Source organism: Coptis chinensis, chromosome 1, assembly GCF_015680905.1.
Source record: "Coptis chinensis isolate HL-2020 chromosome 1, ASM1568090v1, whole genome shotgun sequence".
Lineage (NCBI taxonomy): Eukaryota > Viridiplantae > Streptophyta > Magnoliopsida > Ranunculales > Ranunculaceae > Coptis > Coptis chinensis.
This window is the reverse complement of record NC_141456.1, coordinates 43075111-43095642: the sequence shown is the minus strand read 5'-3', so window position 1 is coordinate 43095642 and position 20532 is coordinate 43075111. Positions and strand designations below refer to the sequence as shown.

Genomic DNA, 20532 nt, shown 5'->3' with positions numbered 1-20532 from the left:
GAAGTCGGGTTGATGATGTCCCCTTGAGGAGCTCAAAAAGATTGTCATGTAAACCCTGCAGATGGATTTATTCCGACATGATAATGAGGTTGAGTGGTACTACTCAAGGACATAAGAAGTTGATTAATGTAGTTGTCAGTAACTTGACTTAATCAACGGACATTCGATATCTTAAACACGGGAAGATCAACGAGCATATAATATGGAGCCTATAAACGTTGACACGTAATTTGGGATTAGGGCGGTAGTGCAACAATGGCCTTTAGTGGAATAAGTCATTTGTTGACGGACTTGGGCCGTGTGTTCGGGGCGAACATGGAAAGCCCAAGCCCGTCAGGAGGCCCAACCCTAATTTCTCCTCATGGTCCTTGTTGTAGCCTATAAATAGAATACTCTTTCTCTGGCCGAAATTAACCTATTTTACTATTCATTGTTCTGAAAAAGAAACAAGAAAAGTAGATCTGAATTAGTTTCTGATCTTGAGAGAAAAAAGGGGATTGGTAGATCGTTGTCCACACAACGTCCAATCTGTTCTAAAGGAATACAACAGAAGATCAAGGTGTTGATTTCGGATTTGATAAAGCTTGGATTCTCAGAGTTACCTAAATCGGATTCAAAGGTATGTTTTCTATTCAAAATCGTGAGAACCCCATTAATTCCGCTACGCGTGGTTCTCGCGGTTTGTAGAAATATTTGCATTCTGAATAACGGTTCCTACAGAACCATGTTAACTAAGCGCTCAAACTCAGCAATAAATTCTCTAACAATACCAGTTTATGAAAGCTTAGCTAAGGAGCTACAAGGATCAATGTTCTTACGTGAACCAAAACGAGAACATAACGCAAGAGAAAATTGTTGCCAAGTCAACATACCTAAAGATTGTTTAATCCGACGAAACCAAGAAATAGCATCACTTTGAAGGTATAAAGCTGCCAAGGGAACCATCTGCGCAACCGAAATTTTATTAAGATCTTGATATTGTTCAGCCTTAAACAACCATCCTTCAGGGTCTTTTCCATCGAACTAATCAATGAGAAGAGTACGGCTCTGAATAACCACTCCATTATGTGCTTCATCAGTACCCCGTTGTAAGGGAATATTGGCACCAGCAACAGGTGGTAAAGGTTGGCGTTCTACTTGACCCTGCAATAAGTTTGTTAATGAAGTTTGGATAGCTTGAAGAGCAGTATTAGTAGCTTGCAAATTGGTGTTGGTGGTCTGGATGTTTGCTTGCATCTCATCCATTCAATTAGTAAGCAAATCAACTTTGTCTTCTAGTTCTCTAACTATCATGATGATTGAACAAGGAAACGAAAGAGAATATAAGCAGGGGCGCAGAAAAAACCGGCTATTGATACCAGATGTTAAGGTTCTTAACTTAAATTAAGAAGAACTCTAAGTTGATCTTTTAATTGGAGATCAAAACCACCTTATGATCCTTTAATTGGAGATCAATAAACCACCGAAAAGTTTTTAATATTATTAGTTGAATGAATACCAGTCCAATTACAAACGACCTCTTTATATAGGAGAGCAATTAACTCTATTTCAACATACTTCCTAAATTAAGTAAAACAATTTAGAAACAAAGATTTCCTTATATAATTAGATACTAATAGCAGTATCAGTTTCCTAACAGCAACAACCTCTACCTGCACCAAGCTAGCTCGTGTTTCACAATTTTTTTAAAGCTGAAACATTTGTTTGCTATCGTCCAAATGTCCAATGTTGCTGTATTGACAAAACAGACGTAGGAAGATGGTCAGAAAACAAACTCATGAAAAGGATAGTATTGCCTTCCACAGTAGCTATGTACGTACTACGTAATCATGAGAATTCCTTGTATACTCCATTTTCACTTAGCAGCCTATGTTGACAGAACTTCATTCTCTAGCATTTAGCTGTGCTAATGTTTGCAGCTGGAAACCTGGCAGAACCATTGGCTTTAACTTAGATTTCGACTTTAACAAGTCAAAAATGTGACCTTATGTTCCATTCAACTATCTGCTTATCCTAATGATTAAGTATTCAAATCATGTGTGGCTGTGTTACCATGTAGTTCCACCAGAACTATGTCGTTCATGGAGCTTGTTATCCGAATTTACTACACAACTACAACTCGAATTCCTTCCACTCCTCCAAAACATATCTACATGATAGCTTTGAGATTCCATACTTGCATATCTAAATCATGAGTTTCCATTATTTTAAGCATAAAACTTTGCATGAACAATTGTAACATGTAACATCAAAGTATGCAGTACCTTCTAAGAATCAATGGACTACTATGAAGCCAAAAAGAAGCAAAAGAATCCAAGAGTGTTCTTCAGGAAAAATATAACCTACACTTGTAATGACGAAGAAGGTAAAGTCGCTAACCAAAAACAAAAAAGATGAGATATCTTGAGGACTACACAAAAATGTTTTGGGATGACACATTGGGACTCACTTATGTGTGTTAGTTGTGCTTGCGAATGTTTCTTTTGTAACTCTGAGAAAGAGCAGACTCATCTTAGGAAAGATCATCCTAAGATTGTTAAGGAAATTATGACTAGGAAGTAGGATTCTTATCTCTACTTTGTTAGGGTTCGATTGTAGCATGTCTAGTGATCTCAGGTATGTTAGGCTTGAAGCCTGTCAATATTAATTGCGTCTTTGTGTGCCTCCTTTTAATGATCCAACTCTTAGGGCGGCTTGTAAGGTTTACCCTTTTGCGATAAAAACCGGTGGGGGTCTGCTTACCCATAACTTTTTCCAAAAAAAAACATCCAGTGCCCTGTTTTGCTCTGTTCAACTGAACTAAGATAACTTCCACATGACTATTTACTGTGTAGAATAAAATAGCATCAGCATCACCACAAGTCTGCCTAACACCAACAGTAAAGTTACATATTCTCACCAAAGGTTTTCCCCTTTGAGAAATACCCATGAAACCAAGTATATAATTTGCTCAATCCATGTTTCTCACCCCTATGGTTACAGAGTGTGTCAGTATGTTACCTTGAGTTCTGATATGAGTGCAATAATACAACGTTTTCAGTGTATCACTTTATTATAGGATCATTTGTGAATTTACTCTGTCCATTTCGTCTAACAATACTACTGTGTCCACAAGTATATCAAGAGAGCTGAGGTAAAGTCACGACGCCGACAGTACAGAAAATCTTAGATAGATGGCATGCAAGACATCCATAAACAATATGTATTAAAGGAGGAGAAATCTACTTATCAAAATTAGTGTAGTGCACCGCCTACGTATATATTGGAACAATTCCAGGCAGACAAAGCACAGTTAGAAAAGGAAAACTACCTCTGCTTAGACAGATTAATTCCTTCTATGAAAGTATCGATCACCTTCCCTTCATCGATTTTCAAACCAAAAAAGAAAAGAATACTAACAAGTAAGTCCACTCTACAAAAAAGCCCTACCCTCAGATGTATGTAGTAACTAGTAAGTACAATGCTCAGTGTATATTGTAATCTTGTTTTACAACACCTCCATTGCTGCTGCCAGTGCAAAGATATCTTCATCCCTACCATGGCAACAACCATTTCTGCATCCACACTCATTCCACTTTGTTGATCTCACTTGACACCTTTTCGGCATATGAAACGCTTTCTGGTCTACTCTCATCTCAATTTGAAGTGCAGGTGGCTTAAAACCCTCCGGAACAAATTTGCTTGTCGTAGCTGAAGTAATCCATTTCTCTATCGATATTTCAGCTGATTCTAACACATCCTTCCACCTAACCTCTGCTCTAAACAAGAGTTTGGACCCACCAAACTTTCCAAAAGCTGATGCTGCTTTTCTCCACCGTAGCTCAAACACCACGCTTTGTTGCGTTAGTTTATTTATGACATCTTTATCTCCTAGACACTCAAAAGTTATGGACTCATTCCAACATGGCTCACATGTTGATGGTATGTCTCGGCTAGTAAGGCGGATTCTTGTATCTTTTTCAGTAAGAAGGTAATATCTCACAAAGAGGTTTCCTACAGATACGAATTCAACATTTTTCGCTCTTATGATTTTCAAGTTACAGTTGAGAGAGGAAAGGTTTTGAGTAGCACCCATTGAGAGAGGCAGAAAGAAATATAAACAGATGGTAAACGAAGTAGAGTGTATTAAGTTGTTTGTGAAGAAACCTTAGTTGAGTGCTAACATATATATAGGCTTTTCTTCATGCTTCTACTTTTCAATGAAGCTTCTCTTACTCATTAAAAATTGATGAAAATCTCTCACCATATCTTACTATGTATAAAATATATTAGAATTTAATCTTGCATACTATATTGACTACAATGATACAACTTTGCAAGTCTGATTAGTTTATAGTGATCGCTAAAACAACTCTGTTACACAATACAATAACTATCATAATCACATCAGCCTACTAGTAATAAAAGAACTACCATTTCAGATAACAACATGGTCATTCACAATGAAGAAACTCAATGGTCATTTTCAACAGTACAACTAGGATCATTCAGATAACTCTGAGTGTACAAGACTGCTTGACAAATGACAACCCATATTCAACAGTAACCACATCTTGGAGATGGAAACTTTGCAATTAGCATATTCTGTAACTTTTACAAAAAAACAGATTCAAGTAGATGTGGCTATGACAGTAATGGGCCAAGCAACAATTTCATCATTTCGAGATCTTCAGAGATGCCACTTTATGTTATCAATATACAGTGTTCAGTGGAAGAATTTTGAGCCTTGATTTTATGGTCTTAAAATAACAGAATGGTCGAATGGACTGTGGGAAACACGTTGGATGCACAATTTTATATGTATGATATAAACTGTGAAATCTTAAGGTCCTTATCAGTATCTTGAATTCTTGATTAATAACGATGTCCTTATCTTATGCACGTTTTTTTTTTGTAAAGTATCTTATGTACTTTTAAGTGTGTTATATCTATAGGCTAAAGCTTATTATGCAGCTAAATCTTAATTAATACACACCACAAAGGAATCTTAGCACCAAGAGATATCTTAAGGGTTAAGAGCATAAAGGAGAATTTCTGATGGGTTCCACCTAGGATGCGTCTTAAAACAACATCAACTATACCGACTGGTTGAACTTATCATCCAGTTGTTGCGCTCTTCTTCGACAATCAAGACGGATGTGGCGAATAGCCAGGCCAAAAAAGTTCACAAGGTGTATAGTTTGGCATTCCACATCTGTGAAGTGCATGGATTAGAACTGATTACCACATGCCAAAAAAGTTCACAAGGTGTATAGTTTGGCATTCCACATCTGTAAAGTGCTGACTAGAACTGATTACCACATGACCATGATGAAGCCAGTTGATGTGTATGAAGAGCATCAAATACAACAAGGAGTAACATTAATCCAAATGTTTATTATTAATTCCTCAATGCTTTTCTTTCCTAGTTTCAATTTTCGATCTTATCTGGACTCTAGAGTACTTCCTACTCCTTTCTTTCTTGTTCTTAATTAAGCTTCATTTTTTCCTCTTTGTAATGTTTATCTCCTATTACAACTCCAAACTTGAATCTTGATATACTCAAAATTACGAGAAATTAAGCATATCGAATTTTCATTTTCTAGGCCTATTTGAGCCATACTAGTGTATATGCCACTAAAAATGCTGAACTGAAAATCATTAGCATGGCTTGTCACCAGAGCAAACAGCAACTCAGAATTTTTTTTGGCCAATCATAGCTACAAAAATTTTAATCTCTAACAATTCCATTCTATAACCACATTTCATGAACGGTGCAAGCCTATATTCCACTGTACCCGCCCGCCCAAAACTAACTGTACTGGCGAAACAGTTAAAGCCGTCATCCCATCCTACTTTACCTTTTTTTTTTTTTTTGGTAAAGCATCCTACTTTACCTGATAACTCCTAATTTACTCTGTATCCCATCAATGGGTGCTACTTTCGATCGGTTTCAGGAATATATGTAAACCCTTCAGTTTCTAACACATTCCTCAAGTGTATAAACTTAAATTTTCCCAGCCAGTAATTTTGTAAACCAGTACCACATTATAGATGCATATATAATATACCAAACGCGAGTAAGCCAATTCGACCATTACCAGTGCCAATGTACATTATCAAAGCATGTCAACACTACATTGCCCACAAACAGTATATGCTGAGGCCAGCAGATAGGTCTACACATGAAAAACTGGTATCGGCTTCCTGAAATTACCTTGTGCAGCGCAAATACAAGAAACTACACCACTATTAAGCACGTGTTACAATTCGCCATATGCCTGTAAAATAACACGAAACTTTTACAATTCGATCTCCACATGTTGTAAAAAACTAAAAATAACCCAAAACTTTGTGCCTTATATTTGGTCCAAAAATATAAGTCCGTGTAGGAAATTTACGTTCATCTGTTTTTCTGTTTCCTTGAAACATCTTAATTATTTATGTCCACGATAGATACCAATTCGATCATTTTTCTACCTCCCATGGATTAAATCTTTGGCTGTTATTCAACACACTCGAAACAATGAATGTGTTATGCTTGAATTTGCTTGCAAACAATACTAGCAACACAAAACAAAAGAAAAATTCCTTCAATTATGCTCAGGCTTAATTTAAAGAAAATGATTATTTTTTTTTATAAAAATCTCAAAGAAAAAGTTACTTGTAAGTTATATAATAACAATCAATTCAATAAACCCAATCTACATAAACTTAAGGGTCTGTCGTTAGAAGTTTAATAATCAGTCGATGTATACAATCGATCACTTGCTTCTACAAGACATCTAATGCTGCTGCCAGTGCAAAGATATCATCATCTCTACCATTGCACTCACCATTTTTGCATCCACAAACATTTCCATTTATTGACCTAACTGCATGACTCCTCTTTGGTATCTTCAAAGTTCTCGGGTCTTGAATGTTCATGCTAATCTGAAGTGCAGGTGGCTTTAGACCCTCAGGAACAAACTTACTCGTCTTAGCTGAAGTAATCCATTTCTCTATCGATAAGTTAGTTGAGTTTAAAACATCCTTCCACGCTATTTCTGTTCTAAACAAGAGTTTTGACCCTACACCAAATTTTCCAAACATAGTTGATGGTTTTCTCCACCGAAGCTCAAACACAACGCTTTGTTGTTTAAGTTTGTTCATAGTATCTTCAGCTCCTAGACACTCCAAAGTTGTGGACTCGTTCCAATATAAGTCACATGTTGATGGCACTTCTTGGATCTTAAGGCGTATTCTTTTATCATTCCCGGTAAGAAGATGGTATCTCAGAAAGAGGTTCCCTGTTGATACAAATTCAAGATTTTTTGCTCTTATGACTTTCAATTCACAGATGAGAGGGGAAAGGTTTTGAGAAGCACCCATAGAGAGATAAAGAGATGATGGCAGAAGTAGATGGTATTGACTATTGAGTTGCTGGTGAAGAAACTCTTGGTATATGGGGGTATAAATATAGTTTTTTTTTCCAATAGGAAGCAAAGGAAGGTGCTTCTACTTTTGAATGAAACTGCTCTCATTCACCACGAGTACATAGTTACTCCCACCAGATCTTTGAAGTATAAATATATATTTGGTTAATGGAAATCCTTTCAGATTGTCTAGCATGCAAGATTGACTAACTACCCTTACACATTTCTGAAAGTATACTACTTGTCTACATACAGAGATTGTGGAAACAATTGTGTTAACAAAGGACCTATATCCTTGTCGTCGCATCACGTAGAGAGAAATAACAAGGACAAATCAATAGGCACCAACTTTTACAAGGCATCATATACTTGTTACCAAATACTAGTTAGTGGTCCTTGAGTTTCTCTGAACCTCTTAGGCCATTTTTACTAAAAATTGATAATTATAGAAAACGTTCATTTTTTTATTTTAAAATAAGGTATGTAATTCTTGAGTACAAAACCCATGTTGACCACCACATCATGGACAAAGTAACTTTCCATAATCTTGAATTTTTAAACCCAAGGAGATCTTGCTTTGAAGCTAAAAGAGTAAAAGGCTAACATATATCCCTTGGGGATCTTCAGGGTTGCAACTGTAATATTATTATATAAGTGCGTAACCTTTAATCTTGAATTTTTAAACCCAAGGAGATCTTGCTTTGAAGCTAAAAGGCTAACATATATCCCTTGGGGATCTTCAGGGTTGCAACTGTAATATTATTATATAAGTGCGTAACCTTTAATGCAAAACAAAAGTTCGAAACTGTGGTTCATTAAAGAGTTTTATATAATAACTGAAGGGGCGTTTATACCACAGTGGTTAACACGTTGGATTCAATATATTCAGTCGATTACTTGAGGCTGGAAATCTTCTATTAACTTTAGAACATTTTTAGGATAGCAACCAAAAAAACATTAAAATTTTAAACCAAAAAAATACCAAATAATTTTAGGAGCAACATCAAAAAAACACTAAACAACTACGCGGTTTTGGCAAAACCGCACCACTAAAGCCCAACTAACAGGCCCAAGACCACGCGGTTTTGCCAAAACCGCGTGGTGTTCTCAAAGCCACGTGCTACTATTATATAATCAGGACCAAAATCGCGCGGTTTAATCACTTTCAACTCGATCTTTTCTCAATTATAAACCCTCTCCTTAGTTTTTTTTTTTTTTTTTTTAAAAAAACCTACCTAAACTTTTGAAATTTTATATGGATCATTTTGAACCTTTCGACGGTGATGATTGGCAGTACACAAATGACATTGGCGATGAGGGAGAAGAATCCGAGGAAGTACAATACGGTGGGGGAGAAGAACCCGAAGATGTCGCGCCAACTGATAGACATCTCTATGTACTGGAGTATCAGATGAACGACTTCGATTAATTGGCAATTTGCATCTTGAGAAGCACTTGATATGGAAGTTGTGTTTTCTACACGTGACCCAAAACACGTGTCGAGTGCAGTGACTAATACTCAGGTAATTAATTAGTTTTGATTAAATATTTTGAATATTAATTAGTTGAGTTGGACCAATTAATTATTTATCTTATACGCATTATTATTTTTTTATAATATCAGCATGTTATTGACTACCGAGTTAGATCGGCTTTACTTGGTGTTAGAGAGTGGTGGAAGGTTATTAGTAGTTTGGATGAGTTTGTACATATTAGAGATAGTATTTTGTATACACCTTTGGGTATTTTGATTGATGCGGATTATGAGAAGGCTGATTGGGCAGTGGTCATAGCTTTAGTAGAAAGATGGTGGAGTAGAACTCATACATTTCATTTCCCTTGTGCGGAATTAGGGTTCACACCACTAGACTTCACTATGATTTCTAGGTTGAGTATCGATATAGGCCAACCGATACCTTTTTCATACAAATTATAAGAATATGGATAGTATGCTTATGAGTTTTTCTCGTTTGGGTGCGGATGCTTATGATTTTTCTAGGATTAAGCTATCTCATATTAAGACTGCATATATGGAACCCCTCTTGCATCCCGATACACGAGAGTGAGAGTTAGCTTTGATCGTTTCAGGGTAGTGAGGGGTCCGTCAAGATGTTAGGGCTTTTTATGTTTTTATTAGGCATGTTTTGTTTCCCAATGGTCATTCTACGGTACGACTGGGATATTATGCTTATGTATCTGATTTGCATACTATGAGAGATTATGACCTAGGTAGCTCAGTATATGCCACATTGATATCGGCGTTAGATAAAGCTTCACAGACATTCGGAAGTAGAAGTCCTCAGATTGCAGGATTCACGGGACTTTTAGAGATTTGGTTTTATGAGTACTTTCGATGTCTTTGTCCTAACATAGACATAATTGCTAATACTCGTCCTAGATTTGCTAGTTGGTCATGGTCTCACTTGACTCGTAACAGAGGGCAGATTAGGAATAATATCTGTATGACTCATGCTCAGATTGATATTAGATCATTGTCATCTATTGAGTGGAGACCTTGGCGTTTGTTCACCTTTGATGATCCGGTTATGCAAAGATGTTTGTGTGTTGTCACGTCCACGAGTTGTTTTTTTTGCCGCGACGTGGATCGTCCGTTTGGTAACCGTGGGCAACAGATGTTGGAAGCGATTGGGCGTTATGGAGTTCCATGTGCTCCCATGCCGGATGTTAGTGATGGTCGTGGGGTAGAACTCATATTCATGAAGTTCATGCTAGTTGTGGTCCTTGGCCGATGCATCTTCTTTTGTTGTTAAGCGGATTGATGATCAAGATTATAGATGGTGGAACCATGTCTCCATGGGTCCGTTGTTGCCTCTTGTTGGTCGGGCTAGTAACTTCGAAGTTTGTGGGCTGGAAGGGATGAGGCGTGAGCTCACGATTCCTCATCCACCACGCTTGACTGTTTACAACCCACAACCTCTCGAATGCATATCATCCGGCTCACGTGGTTCCGCCAAGAATCCTCGGATGTTTGTCGTGGTGTGGACTGATGGGGAGCCTACTTATATTTCCATTCCTGAGGTGCCTCATGCTCGTTTCTCGAAGTTAGAGCCGCATATTGATCATTATACCATGGTGAGTTTAATTGTTTTATTTATCTTCTTCATTATATATATAATATGTACTCACACTGTATTTTTTTGGATTTTTGGGCTGAGGTTCTAGAAAGATATGAGAACCAGGTTCTTATGTTTGATGGGATGAGGATTGCCCTGTATCATTATAGTCAAGAAAGAGATGAGGCATATTCTCAAGTGTATGACGAGACTGGGAAAGCGTATGAGGATATGCAGCAAGTGTACACGCAGCAACATCATGGATATGAGGAACTTCAGGCTAAAGTAGTTAACCTCCGTGCAGACAAAGAAGATCATGATTCTCAGATTAGGAACTTAGAGGAGCAGCTTCGGAATGTCCAAATAGAGAGAGGAGATGGATCGAGTGGTAAGGGGTGTAAGAAGTGAGCTAAATAAATTTGATGTAATATGATAGGTTTTGAATTATTTTGGATATTATATGATTATATCATAATCATAGATTTTGGACTGCATAATCATAATCATAGGTTTTTAATTTCTTTAATTTTTTTGATTTTGAATTACAATTCTTAATTTCTTCAATTGCACAATTGTTAATTTCTTAACTTTTATGCACAACTCATAATTTTTCAAGTTCTATGCACCACAATTCTAATTTTCAGAAAAAACGCACGCGGTTTTGGCAAAACCGCGCCAATTGAAGTTTCAAGCCCACGCAGTTTTGCCAAAACCGCGCCATAGAAGCCCATTTAGTAGCCCAAGCCCACGCGGTTTTGCCAAAACCGCGCGGTGTTTCTCAAACCGCATAAGTGATTTGATACAGCATCAAACTTGGAACCAAATATTGGTCGATCTGGTGTTTGGTTTGGTGTTTTTTTAGTGTTTTCATCAACATGTAGTTCTCTTGAAGTTGAAAAAACACCAAATTCTTGATGCTAGGTTGATATCACTGCTAAAGATGCTCTTATAATAGGAATCTGTACAATAATTCTAGAATTTAACGACTATTATGAAATAAACTGTACAAAATGCTACCGTTTATTTTATAGAAACTGTATTAGTAAATATTAGAAATTTAGAACAAAGAGATATCTCAATTCTCCACAGTTTAAAAACGTGTTTAAAGCATCTCCACAGACCTATGGACTTTCGAGTTTCAGTTACTAAACTCTAAAAGCATCTCCAACTATCTGACACCCAAATAGTGTTTGTTCTAGAGCTAGGATTCTGAGTTTGGGTTCTAGCGCCAGTGAGGGAGCTAGGATTATGAGTTTCGGGTGGCGAGAGTATATGTGACCAATAATTAAAAATCGACAAAGTTTATCCTATCATATTGATTTCTACTAAAATAAAATAAGACTGTAGCGAATTGAAAACATATGAAAATATAATCCATACGCTCTTTTGTTTGCCATTAACTTAAAAACAAAGCAAATAATTTTCAATCCTTATTGATGATGGAGTCTATATCAAATTTTCAAGCAATATTTTTCTCAGTACGTTTTTGAAAAACTGTAGCCTTTGAAAAAATTGAGAAATTTGAGTGTTTTGAGGGGCACTAGTATTAACTATAAAGTGGGTGTAATGTACTCGAGCACGATGAGAATGAATGGTCGGGTTAAATTAATTAGATAAAAAAACAAAAAAATTAGTTACTGGGGATAAGTAGTGAAATTAGTGTTTAATACTTTAATGAAGGACTCCTTAGTTTATTTGGAAATTAATTTGTTTTTAAAATGAAGGATAGTAAAAAATTTATCAAGTGGGTGGGTGGGGAGGCAAAGTCCTGTACTAGTTCGGAGACTCCGACATTCCTACATAATGACTGCTATATATACTAGCCGTATTCCTCCGAAAGTAAAAATGGATACAGAGTGGGTTAAGTGGTTAACAACTTAACATGGTTCTTTACTGTCAGTCAACCCACTAAAAGTTCGGCTTAAAGAATTCAGCCAAACAAGCTACATACATTCAATTTTTTTCGAAGGAATTGGATTTAAGGTCAAAGGAATTGGGTTTAAGGCCGAAAGAGTTCGGCTTAAAGGTGTCATTAACGATGCTCTATTCTGATGAAAACGATGGTCGACAGTGTGGTTGATTTTGCTTTCAATAATTCTCAGGAGACAGGGTTTTGAGCCCGTTTAGTGACGGGGTGATGTGGAACTCAATTTTTCACTTGACATTTAAATTACAAAAATAGAAAATAATATTTGTTTCTTCTCTCTCTGTAAAAAGTGAAAACAGTCAAAACAATGGAAACATCCACCCCCAACACTTTGAACCCACCCCCCAACACTTTTATCAATATAAACATCTCACATCAATATTATTTTAACATAACTAATATAAAAACTCATTCATTTTTCATTCATTTGCTGTTTTGCTGTGTTCGGGTTATCTATAGATTAATTGAGATCGATTTTTTTTTTTTTTTAAATTGAAAACTTTGAGACATCATACCATATCCAAAAGAGGTAAAACAGTGTACAGAAGTACAGAACTACAGATTCATCAGCTTCCCCGTTAACATTTGAAACTAAACATAGCTAGTTCACCAATTAAGTTTAAATTGCAATAGTGTTATTATCATCAATTATTCTAGTTTTTCATTCGTCTCATTATTTTTACTAGTCTCCAACATGGCTCAAAATATCGCCAATATATCTCGGTAAATTGATACACCGATATCGATATTTTCGACATATATCCACCGAATATTGAATCCCTTTTTTTCGAGATATATCAAAATTTCCAATATGAAACTTTATATCACCGATATAATCAATATTTCTAATATAATCGATATATATCAATTGACTTTTTGACCATTTTTAAATATAAATCCGATTTTTTCGATATTATATGTCCGATATATCCGATATTTTAAATAGTTTAGACTGGTCACCAAAAAAACCAATATATCCTATATATCTCGGTTTTTAGGTACACCGATATATTAACCGATATCGATATTTTGGGCCTTGGTCTCCAATTCCTCATAATGTAACTTATAAGTACAATCCAACTTCTCTAATGCAACTTACTACTTCTGCAAAAGAAAAACATTAATAGAAAATGAGAGAAGGAAAGATGATCAAGGACTGTGTCTGAATATAAAAGAAGGATGTCTTTAACACACAAAACTTTGTCCACCCCATATGGGCTTTATATACAGAAGCTTTTAATCACTTATAAACGGAATTACTGAAACTATCGAGTCTTTAGACATAATCTTTTGCTTTTTATTCTTCAATGGAAGGATAAAAGAAAAAGAACTGGGAAAACTGGAAAATGCAAATCAAAATTAATTTTGAACATACACACAGATGATCTCCCTGTAAAACTTACTCTACAAAGAGATCAAGGACAACACCTTTGATGTCGATGTTCAGAAAACGTACAGTGGAGATAGATAGGATTAACCACTCCAAATCTGCTTAACCTATGCTTGTCGCTGTGCATTGTTGACATGTCTCCGAAAATAAGGCTGAATGCAGGGCCAGCTTTGATCAAGTAAAATCAACTATCATCTTCAGCAAGCTGCACATTATATCCATGCTTCATATCTGTGCCAAATCAACAGTTCAAAACAAGAATCAAGGACAAAAAAAAGGCAATACTTACAGATAGCACCAAATGAAACCTCAAAGATATGAGAGATATTGCATCACATGTAGTAATGCATATAAAGAAGCATCACCTATGTGACATTGCTGCAACTTCATCAATAATGCCTTCCTATGAAACATAAAAAGGAAAGGCTATAATTCTGATCATCATCACAAGTGTACAGAATTAATCGATATAACTCTGTAAGAGTAGAAAAGCCACATAGTTGACATCAATGTCCGTTCTTTATTTTGAATGATATGGGTCCGGAATCCGGAAATACTTGAACGAAACTGTGGATGGACACAAATCATAGACCTCAATATTAGAAATAATGCTTAAATATATGTGATGAAAATGTCAAAATTAGAAGCAGATGCTAATGGACTAAGAAACATGTTCTGACAAAATGGGATCTTTAAAACCACGGAGGCTAACATTTGAACTGAAGCTTTTTTCAGTGAAGGTCTCTAAAACTTGTATGGGAGTAGGACTTGCTAGTTACTACTTTTCTGTCCATATTCAATTGTGAATAAATGGTTCACAGTTATTTGCATATCAAATCTACAATGTAACTATGTTGCTTTATTGTTATTTCAGACCATCTTTCTGATTCCCTCTGTGCTTCTTAATTAGATACACCATTTATGACAATCTCTACTTGACTAGAATTATTGAGAGAATGACAAAAGACGGGGATCAATTGAATCATTCACTTATAGTACTAGTAGTTTGATTAGATTCTCATACCAACGACTTTAGCTGAAAAGAAATATGCAACCATTTACTTAAATCGAAGTATGCACCAAGAAAAAGTAATACGTTGAGCTAATCTTAGTAATCAAACGTGCAACCAGTCCATTGTGGGAGGAGAGAGAGAGAGAGAGAACCAGTTTGTTGCTAGACTTGTTTGGATGACAATAAAGTTACAACTTGATTAACAAGATCACGCAGACGTGTGAGTTTGGATGGATTCAAAAGGGAATGGAGGATGCTAGAAGTGGCATTTTTTTTTTTTTTTAGTTTCAATTTGTTGCCCTATATTATTTCCCTGGTGAAGGGAGGATTTGCTCCCAAGACCTTGGGCCCAACCTCCCAAGGCTTGACAAGTATGCCACTGAGGTGGCATAACATGTTTTGAAAGTAAATAACTAAATATGTGTGAAGCAATAAACTAAGGGTGCATATGAATCCAGTCCAAACTAATACACTTGGGATCCGCCAGGTATGCAAATTGTTTGGAATAGCTGAATTGTGGACACAAAGATGCTGTAAGATATTAGTATGTCGATTAACTTGAGATTGCAGTAATCACCTTCTGCAAAAGGACTATCTGGTTCTGGTTCTGGTCATGCAGCAGACAAGACATGAATGCACTTGGGATCTACCTACACTGTGTAGTTGATAGCATATTAGCATGCCACAGTTGTCCACTCTAGAACTCTTTATCGGTAAAAGATGGTTAACACTATGTAATTGGTGAACCATGACAGACCTCGAAAGATTTAGCTCACCAATTTTTTATCCTACGAAGATCCTAATTTTTAATCTCATGCAAAAGAAGAACAAAAATTGAAATTTGGGACCAGAATACCTTCTAAGGAAGGCTTGTCGTACTTATCTCTCCGATCATCGTCAATTTTCCATTCACTATCATCGTCAACCATTTCTCCTCTTCCATCGTTTCCTATGTCACTTTCACTCGCAGTTTCCCACTCAGAATCATCAGCATCCTGACCATAGATGTGACCTGCCTCACCATCACAATGGACACCTCCATGTTTAATAGCTGCCTCCCTAAATAACCAAGCTGCTCGCATCTGCTTTTTCACTAACCGCTCTGCATAGTCAGGAACCTTATTTTGTTTCAAGGAAAGGTCTGGGTCATTTGACTGGGAACACTCATTGATGAACAGAATTGCATCTAACAAGCTCTCTTTAGCTAAACCAAGCATGTCATGCCTGAGCTGAGCTCTTCTCCATAGACTCTTAGCATGACGGTTAATAGGATTATGAAGACACAATGCACGTGTAGCATCAGTTATAGCTTCCAAGGGTTGTTGCAACAGAAGATGACATTGAGATCTATTGCTGTATAACACCACTCTCTCCTTCTTTGACCTCATTGGACACAAAGCTAATGCTTCCGTGTACTTTGATGCAGCATCTGATATATTACCGGAAGAGAATAAGGAATTTCCTTCTAGCTTGATGACTAGTGCAGCAGCCTGTTTGATATGAAGATCTTCCTTTGGCATATTCTTTTCCCATTTCAATTTCTGTTTAGAATTTATCAATTCATTTATTTGTTCTGTAAAGTGACTGCTGAGTGAGCTACGTCCTGTTCCTTGTGCTTGTAAACATTCTTGAAGAACATTTACTATTAAATCCCCAAGCTTTTGTGATCCCCAGGGTTGAGATTTCTGATAGGTCTACAAGTGCAGGTACTGCCTTCTCGATCACCTGCATAGGGAAACAGAAATAAGTTTGAATAGTATGATCTAGAGCCAGTACATTCTTAGTCAAGCATTAATATCGCGGTCATGACATGTCTTCCCAGTTCTACTGAAATGGCGTTGGGCGGTGTTTTTCTCCTGGGTCTTCAACCATCCACAAATGATCTACATATACAGTCGGTCACACTGACCATGAAACTATACATACGCCTTTCATGATATTTATAGCAATTTTTTGTTCCATAAAAATATTATATATAACTCTAACTACATGAAGGACAGGTTGCAGCAAATATGGAACATAGACATTGAAGTTCGGAGTATACAGGTGATCCATTGCAAGTGGGGGTGCCTGTCTGAATGAGTTATCAGAGAAGGATGGCGTTGGGCTTACGCTGGAGGGATGGGGGGAATTAACGACCCCCGAAGGGGATACGACAATTTCATCAGAACTTGTGCCAATTAATTGAATTCAAGATTCGCAACAGTAAACAAAAAATGCTAAGAAAGTCAAGAGCTCCACATATTTCTCTCCAATCATGTTATCAGTTTAGATGTTCTTTGAGGGCTTAAAACTTTTCATGACAACTAAAAAAGTTAAACAAAATGAACAAATACCAATATAAAAGTATACAGCAATAACGTGTGTAGGTATAGAAACTGAGAACGAACATTTCACATAATAAAAAACAAAAGAAATTACGAAAAGGTATCGATGGTGTAGATGAATGAAAACGTTACCTTATGGCAAGTATTTGGATCTTGAAGCAACCAAAGAAGACAGTCAACTGCCATATACTGCCAGTCATCTGATGAGCGGGAAATATTACACAATGCTTCAATAACACTAGGGCAGTTGGCAACTGGACCCCTACCAAGCTTATGATGACAAATAGTTCGCAATAAACCAATACCAGCTGGTGAGTTTTCATTAACAAGGCCGCCCCACATGCCAGGTAACTTGACCAAGAATTCAGGCTTGCATATCACAGAAAGAAAGTCGGGCTTGAAAGCAAAAAAATTAATCAGCTGAAGAGACCAGCACTGTAATTGACTAGCCCATTCCTCTGCCTTCCTGGACTCCATCTCTACACCACCCATGCCACGTGTAAGCAAATCACAGTGGTAATTAAGTCTTCTGTCGACATACTGGTAAAATGAGAGTACCACGATTTCTAACGAACTCATTGCCAGTTGGATGGAAAGCTCAAGGACTTCACCATGACTTGCTACAGCAGGAAAAGTGCTGGCATATGTAGCCAGGTGTCCTAAAGCACGTACCGCTACTCTCTGTTCTACCCAAGTTAACCTTCCCCTGAGAAGTTCAACCAAGGGAGCAATTACTCCAGCACGCACAGCACTTTCAGCAAATTCTTCCATGTTCATGGTGTAAGATCCAATAATATGGGCTGCATAATACGGAATGTATACATTTTGGTCATGGGAAAGCCAGCGTCTATTCTTCAAACCTTTCCATATAAGTGCAGCCATGCACTCAAATATTCCTAAGTCAATGAACTCGTGGTCATTTGGATGTGCCATTGCGGTGTTCCAAAGGCCACTGATTGGGAGAACTTGACCATCATCATCCTGAGAAGGAAGTTCTCTGAAGAACTTTAGTATACTTTGTCTGCGTTTGTTAGGATTTCCTTCCTTCATGACACAAAAGAAGCAACCTGGGTATGGGCAATCCTGGGATGTTTTATCCATGTAGATATCTTTGAGCAATCCCTCGTCAGACTAAATTCCTCTGAGGAAACAAAGCATCATACAAGTATTTCAGAGCTGCACAGATAAGTTTGTATAAAGTGAATTAGAAGGCACTTAACCCAAAGAGTAAGTGCATAACATTCTTTTGTCTTCTAAAATTACTATATCAATTATCAAAAGTGCCCGAATTTCCAAAGAAAAAGACCCCTTCAGGATTCAGCAATAAGCTGCACATAATAATGAACCATTATATTTCCGAACCTAAATACCTAATTGACCTCTTATGAAAATATTCACAAGTGATGAACACTTTTTCTCTTTATAATCTAAAATTCAGAAAAATTGGCTTTTAAAGAACACCATGAAAACTCAACACACTATTTGTTGCACCAGAACGATTGGCAGAATCAGCTAAGTTCAATGACAAAACTTGGCAAACCATAGTAATTCACAAATGAAAAACGACGTCAATAATAAATCTTTATTCTTCATTGCAAATGTACAATCAAAACAACCATTTAGCCATGCCCAATTAACCAAAAATGGAAACTTGAAAGCAAAAGCAAGATTCAAAAGTTCCAGACACAGAAGAATATTCACTCACAATCTACAAACATTAAACAAGACAACAACTGCAAAAACGGGTTTAAGAGAGAGAGAGAGAGAGAAGAAAGAGAAGGCTTACAAATAAGATCTGTTCCAATGGTCCTCAGTAGAAGAAATGAGTAATGAACTCCCTCTCTCAAAATCTCAAAAAATGAGAGTTCAATAAACGTTGAAAAGGAGGTGTGATTTGAGAAAGGAGTGTTTAAGTGGTGAGATTCTGACAGTGAGTGACAAGATCTTCTACTGTTCGATTTTTTACGTTAATTTTGTGCACTAAAAAAAAAAAATTTGCTGTAGACTTCGGGTTGACTTCTTACTCATGTCTTTATCTCGTATTTTTAGGAATATCTGACGGTGGAAGTATGTGGTGGACTGTTTGTCTTAATGAGGACAGCTAGAATTTCTATTAGTGTATTATTTTACCTTTTTTGGGTATGGAGCGGGACCCTTGAAACACTGACTTTTGGTTCTGAAATCTGAATAAGTGTTAGTGTGGGCGTATGGACCTACTACTGACCCTACAGGCCTTTGTCTTTTTGTTAGCCTTTCTTTTAACTAGGACCCGTTCGACTTTCATGTGAATTTTTTTTGGTAACCAAAATAAAAAATAAAAAAAACCTTTGACATGAATTATGGGGTTCTAGATCTTTTTGGTGTATACAATCAAGGGACGTTAAGTCGTTAACCGCTGGAAGAAAAATTCGGTACACAAATAATTCAAGAATTTTTGGGTGACTCAAAAATACGGTACAGTCACATATTCGGTAAAAAATTTGTAATATGGTAATTATGCGGTGTTTAATTAATACACGTTTTAAACATTTAGTTGCAAAATTTTATAAGTCAAAAATTCGTAATATTATATTAGTAAATATTGATAATAGTTGTCATTCTTTATAACATAACAAACATATCCAAACAATTTAACTACGAAAACATTGAAACTAGCTAATTGAATGGTCCACATAAGTATTTTCATTTATTTGTTTTTGGATTGAAATTACAGTTTAAACTTCAAAATACACACACCATGATATGACAATTTAAATATTGTCTAAAAAATATAAAAACAAATTTTTTAGATTAATTTATCATTAAGAATGTAAAAGTGGACGACTTAAAGTAAGAGTGATGACATAAAATACATAAAAAAATAACAAAAACGCAATCGATTTTTTTTTTTTTTTTTTTAAATTTTTGAAAAATTCGCTAAAAACCGAATTATACGTTTCAAGACAAAAAATCGCGAATTATTCCGAATCCTTCAAACATTCGGAAGTATTAAACGTTTGGCCCTTCAAAAATTCGATTCACGAATAAGTCGGCGAATTGCTAACAAATGGTGGAATTCCATCTATCTAATCTAACTACTTTAACAAATTTAGCAAGAGAGAGAGGAAAAAAAAAACCTACTACTTTAACCAGAAAATGGGCTTTAGGCCCTAAATCCAATTTTTATCATGGTCTAGGCCAGCTGGATTTACAAATCTTTGATTATGACAAATTATACATTTTAATCACGAGAAAAACATGTTTTCTATTTTTAATTATTAATAAAGACAATTCAACTTTGACAAGACTTTCTTAATTTTTAAATTCCATTTTTAACCTTATCTAAATCTCCCTCTATGCTCACAAGTTTTGGATCCAAAACTTAGTAACAAAAAACAAGTATTTGGGTGAAATCTTTTAGATCGATTA

The 20532-nt window shown here is 36.3% G+C and overlaps 3 protein-coding genes across 3 annotated transcripts; all 3 read right to left on the bottom strand.

Moving 5' to 3' along the window:
• Positions 1-3188: 3188 nt before the first annotated feature.
• On the bottom strand, positions 3189-4146 carry LOC147524144 (uncharacterized). The gene has a single exon (XM_086602123.1). It carries the CDS (start codon positions 4073-4075, stop codon positions 3488-3490), a length of 588 nt encoding a protein of 195 aa, XP_086458249.1. The 5' UTR covers positions 4076-4146; the 3' UTR covers positions 3189-3487.
• A 2607-nt stretch (positions 4147-6753) lies between these two features.
• LOC147524143 (uncharacterized) lies at positions 6754-7350 on the bottom strand. The gene has a single exon (XM_086573720.1). The coding sequence runs from the start codon at positions 7348-7350 to the stop codon at positions 6754-6756; it is 597 nt and encodes a 198-aa protein (XP_086429846.1).
• A 6189-nt stretch (positions 7351-13539) lies between these two features.
• LOC147524142 (uncharacterized) lies at positions 13540-19051 on the bottom strand. Its single transcript, XM_086602115.1, is given in 5 exon segments — positions 13540-14016; positions 15654-16465; positions 16467-16522; positions 17257-18300; positions 18911-19051. Coding segments are annotated over 4 exon segments (1884 nt in total). The 5' UTR covers positions 18226-18300; positions 18911-19051; the 3' UTR covers positions 13540-13969.
• Between the last annotated feature and the right edge of the window lie 1481 nt (positions 19052-20532).

Coding starts and splice junctions, on each gene's coding strand:
- LOC147524144 (XM_086602123.1), bottom strand. CDS start 4,075: ATGGGTGCTACTCAAAACCTTTCCTCTCTCAACTGTAACTTGAAAATC.
- LOC147524143 (XM_086573720.1), bottom strand. CDS start 7,350: ATGGGTGCTTCTCAAAACCTTTCCCCTCTCATCTGTGAATTGAAAGTC.